The 15,411-nt window shown below is 37.3% G+C and overlaps 1 protein-coding gene across 1 annotated transcript in view; it reads right to left on the bottom strand.

Annotated features, from left to right (window-relative positions):
- The window catches only part of LOC129657191 (cytosolic beta-glucosidase), a 132,467-nt gene that overhangs the window by 78,785 nt on the left and 38,271 nt on the right, over positions 1-15,411 (bottom strand). The window contains exon 2 of the mRNA XM_055587450.1: positions 68-295. Within this exon, the coding sequence (XP_055443425.1) occupies positions 68-295 (228 nt within the window). The remainder of the gene's footprint in view (positions 1-67; positions 296-15,411) is intronic.

The following is a 15,411-nucleotide window of genomic DNA, read 5'->3' as shown; positions in this document are numbered from 1 at the left end:
ATTATGCCAGACTGCAGCAATAACCTTGAATTAAAGCTGCAACCTTCTATTTTTAAGAAACACTTGCCTTTCTGGTTGATGAAACCTGTCGTCCCATCAGGTAACAGACGTGACCAGGAAAGAGAGAAGCGGTAATGAGTCAATCCAAGCTGTTTGATACATTTCAAATCTTCCTCCCACAGAGTGTAGCTGCCACAAGCTACATCACCAGTCTGGTTCTTGAAAACTCTCTCTCCTCCCTGATGGGTGAATGTGTCCCAGACACAAGGGCCTTTTCCATCTGCATCCCAGCCTCCTGAGAAAAAGAAGAAAATGAAACCGTTACACTCTTGACATCAAGAGGCATATGTGGAATGTAAATATTTGTCACCAAAAGAACATCCCTCATTAACTCAATGTACCATATTGATAACTTTAAAATATGTCTTTAAAATAACATGCATGAGTGGGTTATGTGTTCAGCTGTCCTTGATCCCTGAAGCTGACTGGTGGCAAATGAAAAATTATTGCATAATGCTGCAGCATAGCAGGCTTTCACGGTTCATTATCTGAAGATCTCCCAGCTGGTAGACAGAGGCAGGGCTCAGCTTATGAGCGTCTGAGTTGAAAGCATCTCCTTCTTGTGAACATTTCTCCTGGTCCTGACAGACACACCTTGTCCTCACTGTGCATAAAGCGGTCTCTGGACTCTATCTTTGACCCTTGACACCTGAACCCTATCTTCCTGTCATCTAACCATGGAGCCTGAGATGGTCCAGTCAGCTACTGTGGGAAGGGTGTTAGTTCCTGCCATTGTTGAGACGATAAAAGTATCCTACATTTATTCATTCATTCCTCCCTTAATTCAACACATGCTCTGTATCAGGCTCCAAGCTAAGCTTAGTGGATACCAGGGTGAATTCTGCTGCAATTCTTGTCCTTGTCAATTACATGAAATAATAAAACAGCCAACGTAATGGTTCCTGCAAGAAAGCCAGGGAGAGGTGTTTATCCAGGTGTGGGCAAGAGTCAGAAAATTCTTAGAGAAGACACTCCTAGACTGAATTCTAGAGGAGATGTTGACTCACCAAAGTGAACTGCTAGGAGGTAGGGGTGAGTGAAAATAGAAAAAAAGAGGAGCTAGGATCAGAATAAGCCCAGAGGTAAGAGAGAATATCACACATTAGAGGGACAGAAAGCAACAATTACATTAGATTTGAAATATCTGTTCACACAGAAATTTTTTTCTAAAATGGTAGTTAGAATCCATTTTATGGTACAAATGATTAATTTTTTAAAATCTCATGACTCTTTAATTCCACTTCTAAGGGCATACCCTGAAAGTGTGCTCATATATTTTCACAAAAAGATTATATGAGATTATTGAGGCAGAGTTTTCTGTCACAGCAAAATCCTGGAAACAACCTATGTCCTACCAACAGAACAGATAATTAACTTTAGGTGTATTCATAGAGAGGAAACACAAATAAGTTGTTACAGTGAATGAATCAGAGCATAGATAGCCCTTCTACTCTCCTCTGACTGCTTCAGATCAGATCAGTCACTCAGTCATGTCCTACTCTTTGCGACCCCATGAATCACAGCACGCCAGGCCTCCCTGTCCATCACCAACTCCCGGAGTTCACTGACTCACGTCCATCGAGTCAGCGATGCCATCCAGCCATCTCATCCTCTGTCGTCCCCTTCTCCTTCTGCCCCCAATCCCTCCCAGCATCAGAGTCTTTTCCAATGAGTCAACTCTTTGCATGAGGTGGCCAAAGTACTGGAGTTTCAGCTTTAGCATCATTCCTTCCAAAGAAATCCCAGGGCTGATCTCCTTCAGAATGGACTGGTTGGATCTCCTTGCAGTCCAAGGGACTCTCAAGAGTCTTCTCCAACACCACAGTTCAAAAGCATCAATTCAGTGTTTCAGGTTTAAAAATAAAATAAAATAAAAAAGCATCAATTCTTCGGTGCTCAGCCTTCTTCACAGTCCAACTCTCACATCCATACATGACCACAGGAAAAACCATAGCCTTGACTAGATGAACCTTTGTTGGCAAAGTAATGTCTCTGCTTTTGAATATGCTATCTAGGTTGGTCATAACTTTCCTTCCAAGGAGTAAGCGTCTTTTAATTTCATAGCTGCAGTCACCATCTGAAGTGATTTTGGAGCCCAGAAAAACAAAGTCTGACACTGTTTCCACTGTTTCCCCATCTATCTCTGACTGTTTCTGTCCCCCCCAAATTCAGAGGTGGAAATCCTAACACCCAGTGTGATGATATGGGGAGGAGATTAAGTCAGGAGAATGGAGCATTCATGAATGAGATTACTGCTTCTAAACAGAGACCCCACAGCACTCCCTACCTCCTCTGCCCATGAGGATACAAGAAGCCTGTAATGAGGAAGAGGGTCCTCACCTGGCCGTGCTGGCACCCTAACCCCAACTTACAGCACCCAGAACTGTGAGGGACAAACGTGTGTTGCTTACAAATCCCCTGGTTTACGGTCTTTTGTTAGAGCAGTCCAAATGGGCTAAGACACCCTCAAAACTATAATGTTAAACTAAAGAAAACAATCAAGATTTGAAATATATATACAGGAATGAATACATGGAGCACAGGAGATTGTTATGGCAGCAAAACTACTAAAATTGTGCGTGCCTTTTCCTCTGGGCAGTGGGTCTGTTGCCCTAACCCCATGTTGTTCAAGGGTGGACTCTATTCTGTATGATACTATAATAGTGGATACATGACATTATACATTTGTCAAAACCCACACACTGCGAACTTCATTGAATAATAATGTGTCAATATTCACCCACCATTTGTAACCAACGACCCACACTAATGCTAGGTAGGGGAAACTGGGGGAATGGGATACATGACAATTCTGTACTTTGTGCTCAATTTTTCTATAACTCTAAAATTGCTCTAAAATATAAAGGTTATTAATTTTTAAAAAATTATATACAGTATTGTATCATTTTATACAAAATATATAAAACTAAAGATGGATTTTCTGAACATATACATATGAGGTAAACACATAACACTCTGTCTGGAGAGGATCAGATCAAGCTGGTGGCTGCCTTTGGGTAGAAAAGGCAGGGAAATGGAAACAAGCAGGAGCCTGAGGGCCCTTTGCATCTCTTGTTTCACTCCTTAAGCTGGCTAACAGATATCTAAGAGGCTGATGATTACATTATCCACAACCATTTTTATATACCTAAAATAGTTCAAAATGACTTTCACGCAAGAAAGGAAGTCACAGCTAGAGTAAATAGACTAAAACATTGCCAGTCCAGGTTCGATGCACGATACTGGATGCTTGGGGCTGGTGCACTGGGACGACCCAGAGGGATGGAATGGGGAGGGAGGAGGGAGGAGGGAGGAGGGTTCAAGATGGGGAACACATGTATACCTGTGGCGGATTCATTTTGATATTTGGCAAAACTAATACAGTTATGTAAAGTTTAAAAATAAAATAAAATTTAAAAAAAATATTATGAAATTGAAATAGACTAAAACAATTATAGGAAAGTTTTTTAGGTCTACATTTAGCATTAACTTTCTCATATTTTGTGCACAATTCTGATAGGATGAGACATAGTCTCCAGACCAACAAAAAGACAACATGTGCTATAATTAACAGGAGAGAACCATGGGGACACAGGAAGACGGCTAAAAGAAGGAGCTCTGACAATAGCAAAAATGACAGTTGATATAAAGGCAGGGTATTAAAGATCTATACAAAGAAATTATGAATATTACAGATTATCATACTTTGGGGCCATATCATATAGAGGCAAAAAGCTTTATACATCCCAATGGCTCTCAAGTTATGTCTATATATGGGGTTAAGAGGGAAAAAGAAAAAGAATACTGATATTCAATCTTAGAATGAAATAGGTACGAATATTAAAATATAACTTCAGTCAAGCATGGTATTCATAGTTTGAATAATTGATTTACAATAAATGAAGGAGCTTAATCTCAGACAGTTTAGGCAGTTGTCTGCTGGTAAATATTAACAACTGGCTGTATATTAAAAAATGTATATACCATTATGTATACATATTTATTACAAATTATATTGGTATAAAGGATGTATAATACACAATTTCCAAATAACAATATGCAATGCTCTTTACTGTATATTTCTTATAGCCCATTGATTCTCATAGAATACTTGTTTAGATTTTTGACAAACTCTTATATGGGGAGCCAATCTACAATATACAGCCTGACAAATGTGAGTAGTTCTCATGTGACTGTTGACTGGTATCTTTGCTTAAATTAACGGGTACAATGAAAGGAAAACGATAATATATCAGAATTTCACTTGTTCATCAGTGACATGAGCAATTTTCTTGCTAAATTGGTAATAGTTTTCAAACACTGGAAGAATATTCCCTTGATTTTTTTTGTCCTACTCACAATGTAACAGTTACAGGTATACTACACATATAAATATTATTTATATTTTACCTGTCGTTTTCTTGAGTCCAAGCAACCAACAAAGCAATAAATCAAATGCTGACTTGTAGCACTTGCCAATTTCTGTGGTGTAAATACTTGCTGCTAAGCCGCTTCAGTCGTGTCCGACTCTGTGTGACCCCATAGACGGCAGCCCACCAGGCTCCCCCATCCCTGGGATTCTCCAGGCAAGAACACTGGAGTGGGTTGCCATTTCCTTCTCCAATGCATGAAAGTGAAAAGTGAAAGTGAAGCCGCTCAGTCTGACTCTTAGCAACCCCATGGACTGCAGCCCACCAGGCTCCTCCATCCATGGGATTTTCCAGGCGAGAGTACTGGAGTGGGGTGCCATTGCCTTCTCCGGTGTAAATACTTACACATGACCAATTTCAGGCACCCCATAGGATAGCACTGAAGGCAGAGTTGCAAGGTGAACAATGGCACATCATTAGACAGTATTTCTTCTATACATGTACAAGAGCCTCAAGGGCATAGCTAATAATAAAATGTGTTAAAATAATTAGGAGATAAGGATTTGAATACTTATTATCTTTGTTTTTAATATAAATTATTTATTTATGTTTATGTAATTGAATCTTTAATACTGGCTATATATTTAAGAATCAGCTCATAAGGGATTTTCCTGGTCGTCCAGTGGTTAAGAATGGGACATGGTAAGGGACATGGGTTCAAATAAGTTTCCACATGCTGCAAGGCAACTAAACCTGAGCACTGCAACTGCTTAGCCTGTGTATTCTAGAGGCTCAGAGCCACTGGAGAGAAGCCCACGCACTGCAATAAAGAACCCATACACTGCAACAAAAGATCCTACATGCCACAACAAAAATCCTATGTGCTGCAACTAAGACCTCATACAGCCAAATAAATCCACATTAAAAAAGAATCAGTTTGTAAAATTAATGAAAATTTAACAGTAGGCACTGGTGAGCCAGTACAAGCTGGCCTCACATATCACCAATAAGTGACTTACCTAAGACAACACTTTTCATTAAGTGGTAGAGCCAAGATATGGGGACTTCTCTGGTGGCTCAGTGATAAAGAATCCACCGGCAATGCAGGAGCCGCAAGAATTGCAGGTTTGATCCCTAGGTTGGGAAGATCCCCTGGAGGAGGACATGGCAACCCACTCTAGTATTCTTGCCTGGAGAATCCCACAGACAGAGGAGCCTGGCAGGCTACAGTCCATAGGGTCGCAAAGAGTTGGACATGACTGAAGCAACTTAGCATGCACAGAACCAAGATGTGTTTCAGAGCTGTCTGATACTGAAGTTCAAGTCCTTCCACTGGACCATACTGCTGTTAGTAATAAAGCCTGACTGATGAGTCAACTGACGCCCATGCTACTCAATGTAAGAAACATTAGAAATTAATAACTTGACATGCATTTTGGAACACAGTCCTCCTTAAGTGCTTACAATAAATTTTGCAATTTTAAGAGGTCAATGTCAGCAGGAAAATGCACTTATGTGGAGTAGTTTATTCTAGGTGTATATTAGATGAAGCATGTATAAGCAATATTGTTCTTATGAGAACCAGAATGTGAATCAAAAATTAACCATTATAGTTGAAATTTTGATAAAAGAAAATATGTATAGTGGCCTTTTAAAAATATATATAGTATACTAACAATGAAAAATCAGAAAGAGAAATTAAGGAATCAATTCCATTCACCATGCGTCTGCCTGCAATGCGGGAGACTCAGGTTCAATCCCTGGGTACAGTCCATGGGGTCACAAAGAGTCGGACATGACTGAGCAACTTCACTTTCTTTCACTTTCCATTCATCATTGCAACAAAAAGAATTAAATGTCTAGAAATAAGCTCACCTAAGGAGACAAAAGAACTGTACACAGAAAATTATAAGACGCTGATGAAAGAAATCAAAGACAATATAAACAGATGGAGAGATATTCCATGTTCCTGGGTAGGAAGAATCAATATTGTGAAAATGACTATACTACCAAATGCAATCTACAGATTCGATGTGATCCCTATCAAATTACCAATGGCATTTTTCACAGAACTAGGACAAAAAATTTCACAATTTATATGGAAACACAAAAGACCCCAAATAGCCAAAGCAGTCTTGAGAAAGAAGAATGGAGCTGGAGGAATCAACCTTCCTGACTTCAGAGTATACTACAGTCATTGAGACAGTATGGTACTGGCACAAAAACAGAAATATGGACCAATGGAACAAGATAGAAAGCCCAGAAATAAACCCATGCACCAATGGGTACCTTATTTTTGACAAAGGAGGCAAGAATATACAATGGGGGAAAGATAGCCTCTTCAATAAATGGTGCTGGGAAAATTGGACAACTACATGTAAAAGAATGAAATTAGAACACTTTCTAACATCATACACAAAGATAAACTCAAAATGGATTAAAGACCTAAATGTAAGATCAGAAACTATAAAACTCTTAGAGGAAAACATATGCAGAACACTCGATGACATAAATCAAAGCAAGATCCTCTATGACCCACCTCCTAGAGTAACAGAAATAAAAACAGAAATAGACAAGTGGGACCTGATTAAACTTAAAACCTTTTGCACAACAAAGGAAACTGTAAGGAAGGTGAAAAGACAATCATCAAAATGGGCGAAATCAATAGCAAATGAAACAACTGACAAAGGATTAATTTCCAAAATATACAAGCAGCTCATACAACTCAATGTCAGAAAAACAAATAACCCAATCAGAAAGCGGGAAAAAGATCTCAACAGACATTTCTCCAATGAAAACATACAGATGGCTAACAAACACATGAAAGATGCTCAACATCACTCATTATTAAAGAATTGCAAATTAAAACTACAATGAGATATCACCTCACACTGGTCAGAATGGCCATCATCAAAAAGTCTACAAACAATAAATCCTGGAGAGGGTGTGGAGAAAAGGAAACTCTTGCACTGTTGGTGGGAATGTAAATTGATACAGCCCCTATGGAAGACGGTATGGAGATTCCTTAAAAAACTAGGAGTAAAACCACCATATGACCCAGAAATCCCACTCCTAGGCATATACCCTGGGGGAAACCAAAACTGAAAAAGATACATGTATCTAATTGTTCACTGCAGCACTATTTACAATAGCTAGAACATGGAAGCAACCTAGATGTCCATAGACAGATGAATGGATAAAGAAGTTGTGGTACATATACACAATAGAATATTACTCAGCCATAAAAAGGAACACATTTGAGTCAGTTCTGATGAGGTGGATGAACCTAGAACCTATTATACAGAGTGAAGGGAGTCAGAAAGAGAAAGATAAGTATTGTGTTCTAATGCATATATATGGAATCTAAGAAAATGGTACTGAAGAATTTATTTACAGGGCAGCAATGGAGAAACAGACAGAGAACAGACTTATGGACATGGGAAGAGGGGAGGAGAGGGTGAGATGTATGGAAAGAGTAACATGGAAACTTACATTATCATATGTAAAATAGATCGCCAACAGGAATTTGCTGTATGGCTCAGGAAACTCAAACAGGGGTTCTGTATCAATCTAGAGGGGTGGGATGGGGCGGGAGGTTCAAACGGGAGGGGATATATGTATACCTATGGCTGATTCATGTTGAGGTTTGACAGAAAACAACAACATTCTGTAAAGCAATTATCCTTCAATAAAAGAAAATAAATTAAAAAGGAAAAAATAATATATATATATATATATATATATATATATATATAGTAGCCAGTATTCATTAGTGTGCTCAGTGTTCAGTCACTCAGTCATGTCCAACTCTGTTACCACATGGACCATAGCTCACTAGGTTCCTCTGTCCATGGAATTTTCCAGGCAAGAATATTAGAATGGGTTGCCATTTTCTACTCCAGGGGACCTTCCCAACCCAGGGATCAAATCCGCATCTCCTGCATTGGCAGGTGGATTCTTTACCACTGAGCCACCTGGGAAGCCCACTCACTAGTACTTGAATGTAAATTTTCCTGAATGAATGATATTAATAATTCATTTCTTCATCAGGCATTTTTTCAAGATGTGATTATGCCTACTCTTTAAAAGTTCTGACCATTCTTTATGAGGAACAAGACTACTGCTTCCAGGCAGATTACATATTGAGCTCTCCTTCAAACAACAAGTGCCTGATAGAATATGGAAAATGTATTGTTAAATGTGCCATCCATCTTGCAAGATGTTAGGCAACCCAAAATCAAAGTGAGAGAAATTCTGAAGCATAAATGAGTAGTGATGCAGGATTTTGTCTTCAGAGCATCTGAGAAGCCCAGATGTTGTGAGCTTCCATTTTAATGGCCTGTGGGACAAGGGAATAAAAAAAATTCTAAAGCTCACCAAAGATGGGAAACTGATGATAAGATGTTCACACAAGTCTGATGATGCAAGGACTCCACACACTGGGCCAGAATAAACAAGAAACAAGTTCTGCCTAAGAAAGAGACAACAAAGCAACTAGCCTGTGGGGGAGAAATTACTCCTCAATTGAGTGACTGAACATGAGCACATTTGTAACCACAACTCATCTCTCCATTAATTAAGAGTGAGAATGGAGAAAGATTTTAGCAGACATATAAGCTCTCACAGGATATTGGAAAAAAAAATGTATCTCTCATTGGATATTACTAGAGGATAAATGTCTCTAAAACAATGATGTTAACCCAGAAAGAGAAAGATCTAGGATCCAGGAAATGAAAAATTCAGCAGTATAAATCTCCAGAATGATGTAGCTGTGCAGCAAATTCAAGGAGTAACTGGACAATTTGCACATGTCATAGGCTATGGGAAATACTTCTTTAAGAATATTAATCTACTAAAATATTTAGTTTGATATCTTCAAATTTTAAAATATTTCCCACTGAACTGCCAACATGCACAAAAGTAGGCAGAATAAATAGTACATCGAAGTCCCACACATGCACATGGGGTTTCACAGTTTCCCACCTTTTCCTAATCTTTCATATCTATCCCACCCATGCTTTTTCATTTAATCGGTAAACATTTCAGTATACTCTCTGACAATATTTTAAATAGGGGTAAAATACACATAATATAAAGCGTGCCACCTTAACTATGTTTAAGGAGTACAGTTCCGTGGCACAGAGTGCACTCACATTGTTGTGTAATCATTAACATCCATCTCCAGAACTCCCTTTATTGTGCCAAAGTGAAGCTCTGTACCAACTCAGCAATGATTCCCATTCTCCACAGTACTGGAATTGTGTTGAGGGATGGTGAAATTGAGAAGGGAGAGGGAGAGAAAGTGGACAAATGGGTAAATCTTCATCTTTCACGGGGAGAAGTCAATAGATTATGCCTACAACAGGCAAAAAACTCAAAACCTAGGAATATAAGCATGCCATTTAAGGTACAGAAGTCAATGCCAAAAGGATTAACCAACAGAATTTAAAGAGGTTTCCTCTAAAAAAGTACATGGAAGAGAACAGGGGGTCGATAGTTTCTAAAACAGTTTTGTTTTGACTCTTTAAATTATTTTATTATATTTTGATTAGCTTGAAAATGAATTTAAGTACTAGTAAACATGAGAAAATATGGCATTGCAAATATACTATTAAATATGGATATTTTAAATATAGACTAAGTGGATAATCTAAATAAGCTATTAACATGCAGAACAATAACAAAATGTCTGTTTTGTGAGAATTAAAAAGACTAACTAGATAGAATTAAAATCCTGGACCTGAGACTATAAATATATATATATGTATAGATATATATTGGAGAAGGACATGGCAACCCACTCCAGTATTCTTGCATGGAAAGTCCCATGGACAGAGGAGCCTGCCAGTCCATGGGGTTGCAAGTCGGACATGACTTAGCCACTAAACCACCACCATATATATATATATATATATATATATATATATATATAGTATTCAAATTAAAATTTCTAAGGTAAGCACTTAAGGAAAAAATGCAATTTATTGTTTTAAAGATGAGTCCAACACATTTATAGCAAGTCTGTGCCAGGCTCTACTCTAATCAGTTTATATATATTTAGTTCAGTTCAGTTCAGTTCAGTTTAGTTGCTCAGTCGTGTCCGACTTTTTGTGACCCCATGAATCGCAGCACGCCAGGCCTCCCTGTCCATCACCAACTCCCGGACTTCACTCAGACTTACGTCCATCAAGTCAACTCCTTACAATAAAATTATTAAGTAACTGCCATTATTAGCCTCATTTTCAGGAAAGGAAACTGAGAAATGAAGAGGTTAATTAAATTTCCCATTTCAGTTTGTACTAAAGCTGAGAGGTGAATTCCAGATCTCATGCTCTTATCATTATGCTAAATAGGAAAAACTAAATAAATTTAAAAGAGGGCAAGAAAATAACTTTTAAAAATGCATAGAAGTGATAAAGGAAAAAAAAAACCATAAAGTTAAGTGGCATGACAAGTTATAAATGATCACTTATAACAATATGTCGACGGACTAAATTCCCCAGATAAAACACAAAGATCGTCAGACTGTAATTTTTTTTTTTAATCCTGGGGTACACTGTTTACCACCACACCTAAGACTATGTTAAAAATAGAAAGTCAAAATACAGAGGGAGAGATTCCTCCTTCCCCTAAAAAAAAAAAAAAAAAAAAAAGCAGAGGATTTCAAGGAGGGAAAAACAGCATTACTTGAGATACCATGGGTCACCATGTAGTGACGACACTGTTGCACGCATCTAAGAATCTAGTTTCAAAATATGTGAAGCAAAAATGGATACGACTGAAATGTAAAGTTGACAAATCCACCTCCATAATGAGAGATTTTAATTACCCAAGTTTGGAACACAGGTATACCTGTGGCGGATTCATTTCGATATTTGGCAAAACTAATACAATATTGTAAAGTTTAAAAATAAAATAAAATAAAAAAAATAATAATAATTACCCAAGTTTTATCAATCATTTAAAAAATAAAACCAAAAAACTCCACACATAGGAATTATTCCAAAAAATAAGAAAAAATTACTCATTTTATGTGCCTAGAATAACCTTAACACTAACACCTCTCTCAGCAATTGAAACAAGAGAAAGTAAGGATAGCAGATATTAACAAGCTTGATCTGATTGATATATATGACATTGCATGATAATAAATGCTTCAATGTTAAAAATATACATTCTTTTCATGTAGACAGAAACATTATGAAAGTTGAGCACAAATTGGTTCATAAATAAAGTGACCATAAATTCCAAAGGATTGGAGAAATACAGATATAAATCCCTGATCAATCATGTTAGAATGATTGAGCTACAGTACATTAGTTCATTCTTTCAGAAATCTGAAAAGGAACATCTGAATAGTTTGGGAGTAAAGAAAGCATAATAGTGGTCACCATCAAAACATTGATATCTAGCTTAAGTGGTATTTAGAGGAAAAGCCTTAATGAAGAAAAAACAAGAGTTACAGCTAATAAATTAATATAAGACTTATAGCTAATAAGCCAAAAGAATATACAATAGAATTATTTGAAAAATAATTAATCTGAAAAAGACATAAAAAGGGGGGAAAGAGAATAAAGACAGATGGAACAAAGAGAAAACAAATAACACAATGGTATATTTAAACCTAACTATATCAATATCACTAAATGTAAATGAGTCTAAATGACCCAGTTGAACGGCAGATATTATCAGAATGGTAAAAACACCAGACTCAGCTATATAGTACCTAAAAGAAACCCTTTTAAAATATAAAGACAAAGAAGCTTAAAAGTGACAGAATGGAAAAGAGATACCATGCTAACACTAATCAAAGAAAACCAAAGTAGCTTTATGAATAACTGTAGATTTCAGAGCAAGAACATTACCAAGTATAAGGGAAGACATTTCATACATAAAAGGGGGCCAATCTATCCAGAGGATTTATAACTGAAAATATTTATTTACCTAATAACAGATTCAAAATACATGTAGCAAAAACTGACAGGATAGACTGCAAAAAAGTAGGCAAAAAAATGCAAAAAATAGACAAATCCACATTTGTTTTTGGATATTCCAATTATTAATAAAAGGCCAACAAGACTATAAAAAATGGACAAAATGTATGAGTAGTTCATTCACAGAAGGAGAAACAGTGCTAGTAAACATTTAAAAACACATAGGAGATCATTAAAAAAAAAAATAGGGAAATGCAAATAAAAGCCACTATGAGATACCATTCTACAACCACACAGGTGCACCAATTTAAAAGCTGGATAATATCAAGCATCAGAGAAATTGTTACAAAGCAGGAATGTTTATACACTGCTGGTAGAAGAACAATAGGAAATATCTAGCAAAGCTGAAGAAGTACGTATATCAAAACCCCATAATTTACATACCATCATATACTCTGTTTCTACAAACATAGACCTGGACAAGTATATAATCATGATTGCAACAATAAAAACTCTCACTGGAAACAGCCTAAATTTCCTTTGTCAGGACAATAAATCAATGAAGGAATAAAATAAACCACAGAATAGTCATACAGTGAAAGACTACACAAAAGTAAAAACAAATGAACTAATTCTGTACGGACCCACATGCATAAATTTCCCAAATATAACATTGACAGGGAAGAAGCAAATTGTTAAAAAAAAAAAAAAAAAGAAAAATACACACAATGTTATTTCCATTTATATAATGTCCAAAATATGTAAAGTTAAATAAGAAACTGTTTAGCTATATAGTGCCAAGTGCTAAAATCATAAAGAAAAGCAGGAAATGAACAAATGCAAAATTCATCTTAGTGGGTACCTTTGGGAAAAGAGATAAGAAGACAGTACTGGAAAGGGGTCCTAGAAATATGCTGAGTATATAGCTATTTTTATTTTTATTTGATAGGTAAATTATAAATGTTTTATCTATTGTTTTTAAAGATTGTAATACATTTTATTGTTCATAGTAAAGGCAAGCCATTTACTGAGCATTAGCTCTCTGTCTCTCTCCTATACCAGCAACTTACATCAACCAACCTATTCTTACCCTCACAATAACCCTTAGGTGTACTATGATTATTAATAAGGATAAATGTATAAAGATTGAATAATTTTCCAAGATCATTTAACTAATGACGGTGACTATCAAACATGATACCCCAGTCCTACCATTATTAAAATCAACTTAGATGAGTCTTACACAAAAGGAAATCTTTTTTTATGAAGTCATGTTTCATTCCACCTTTCTAATTTCTCAAATAATAATGGCAATATCCACTTTCCTTTGAGGACCTCACAGTCTGAGTGATATCAGACAAGTAAAGTCTTAGACTATGTTAAGGTAAGCGCTGTATTAAAATCATGGAAAAACACTACAGGAGAACCAAGAAACAAGAACTCAAGAGTTACTCTATCACTGGGAGGCAGATAGACTTGCCCATGAGAAAACGTTTTTAAGGCAGGTGTTGAAAGATGAGTAGGAGTTATGACAGTGGCTCTGATAAGGGAAAAGCAAATGCATAATTCAGTGGAACTGCCAGGCTGAATTGAAGACAGAAGGCGCCAGAAGTCCATAAACCAATGAACAGTTTACTGCAATGTTTTTGGCAAGAAATTATAAACTCCTGTATTTTTTTAGTAATTTGGAAGAAAATAACAACGTTTCTGAAATTCTTACCATATGAGGACATAGAAGGGAATCCCATAAAAATGTAAAATATTAATATTACCTACAAAAACTAAACATCAGAAACTTCTAAGGCTGCAAAGGATTATGGAAAGAACACAGGTTCTAAAGTTGGCAAAGAAGAATTTCAGTTCCATCTCTACCCATTACTTGACTTCTCTGTATGTAAACAATCAGAGGATAATATCCACTTTGTAGGGTTCTCACAAAGTCAACTGAGCCAAGGCAAACATGTCTAGCAGGGCATGTGGCAGGCAGTATGTATCCAGCGAGTGTTAGTTTTCTCCTCTTCTAGGAGAAGGCACTGGCACCCCACTCCAGTACTCTTGCTTGGAAAATCCCATGGATGGAGGAGCCTGGTGGGCTACAGTTCATGGGGTCACTGAGGGTCAGACACGACTGAGCAACTTCATTTTCACTTTCCTGCATTGGAGAAGGAAACGGCAACCCACTCCAGTGTTCTTGCCTGGAGAATCGCAGAGATGGGGGAGCCTGGTGGGCTGCCGTCTATGCGGTCACACAGAGTCGGACAAGACTGAAGCGACTTAGCAGCAGCAGCAGCAGGCTCAATGCAATAGTGAGGGGAAAAAGTCAAAGTATTAGTCTGACAAAGTGAAAGAGTCTGACTCTGCAACCCCGTGGACTGTAGCCCTCCAGTTTCCTCTGTCCATGGAATTTTCTAGGCAAGAATACTAGAGTAGGTAATCACTCCCTTCTCCAGAGGTTCTTCCAGACCCAGGAATCAATCCTGGGTCTCCTGCATTGCAGGCAGATTCTTTACCACTGAGCCACCAGAGAAATCATAAATACTAACTAAATATATACACAAAACATGACCAGTTGCTCTCTTTTCTTCTTTCCGTGACCATCTCTTGACGCCAGAGTGCACATGTAGGAAGCACTCTAATTCATAGTATTTGTAAACTTGCCCGTGATGAAGATTCAGTGTCTGGACCTGCATGCTTGGGCCTATGGGGTCTTCAGCTTCCTGGTTTAGAAGTCATCATTATAAACAGAATCGTGTCAGTTTCACTTTCACCATGACAATGCCCTTAGTGAGGGCACAGATCTATAGGCCTCAGTTTCTGCACAAAGGAAATCATGTCAAGTAAATGCTAAGTAAGAGTGTGAATATGTATGTATGTATATATACTTATCCTTCAAAACCCCCATATGATGTTACTTTACAACCTCTTCTCAGTAACACTCTAACTCTCCACCATGACCACACGCTCCTCAGTATACACACTGGACAAATAACACAAAGCATAGAGTCATTAAAAGTATCTTTTCTCTTTCTGACTGATATTCCATTGTA

This window comes from Bubalus kerabau, chromosome 7, assembly GCF_029407905.1.
Source record: "Bubalus kerabau isolate K-KA32 ecotype Philippines breed swamp buffalo chromosome 7, PCC_UOA_SB_1v2, whole genome shotgun sequence".
NCBI classification, from domain to species: domain Eukaryota; kingdom Metazoa; phylum Chordata; class Mammalia; order Artiodactyla; family Bovidae; genus Bubalus; species Bubalus kerabau.
Note: the sequence above shows the minus strand (reverse complement) of the source record. Positions and strands in the feature narration are given on the sequence as shown.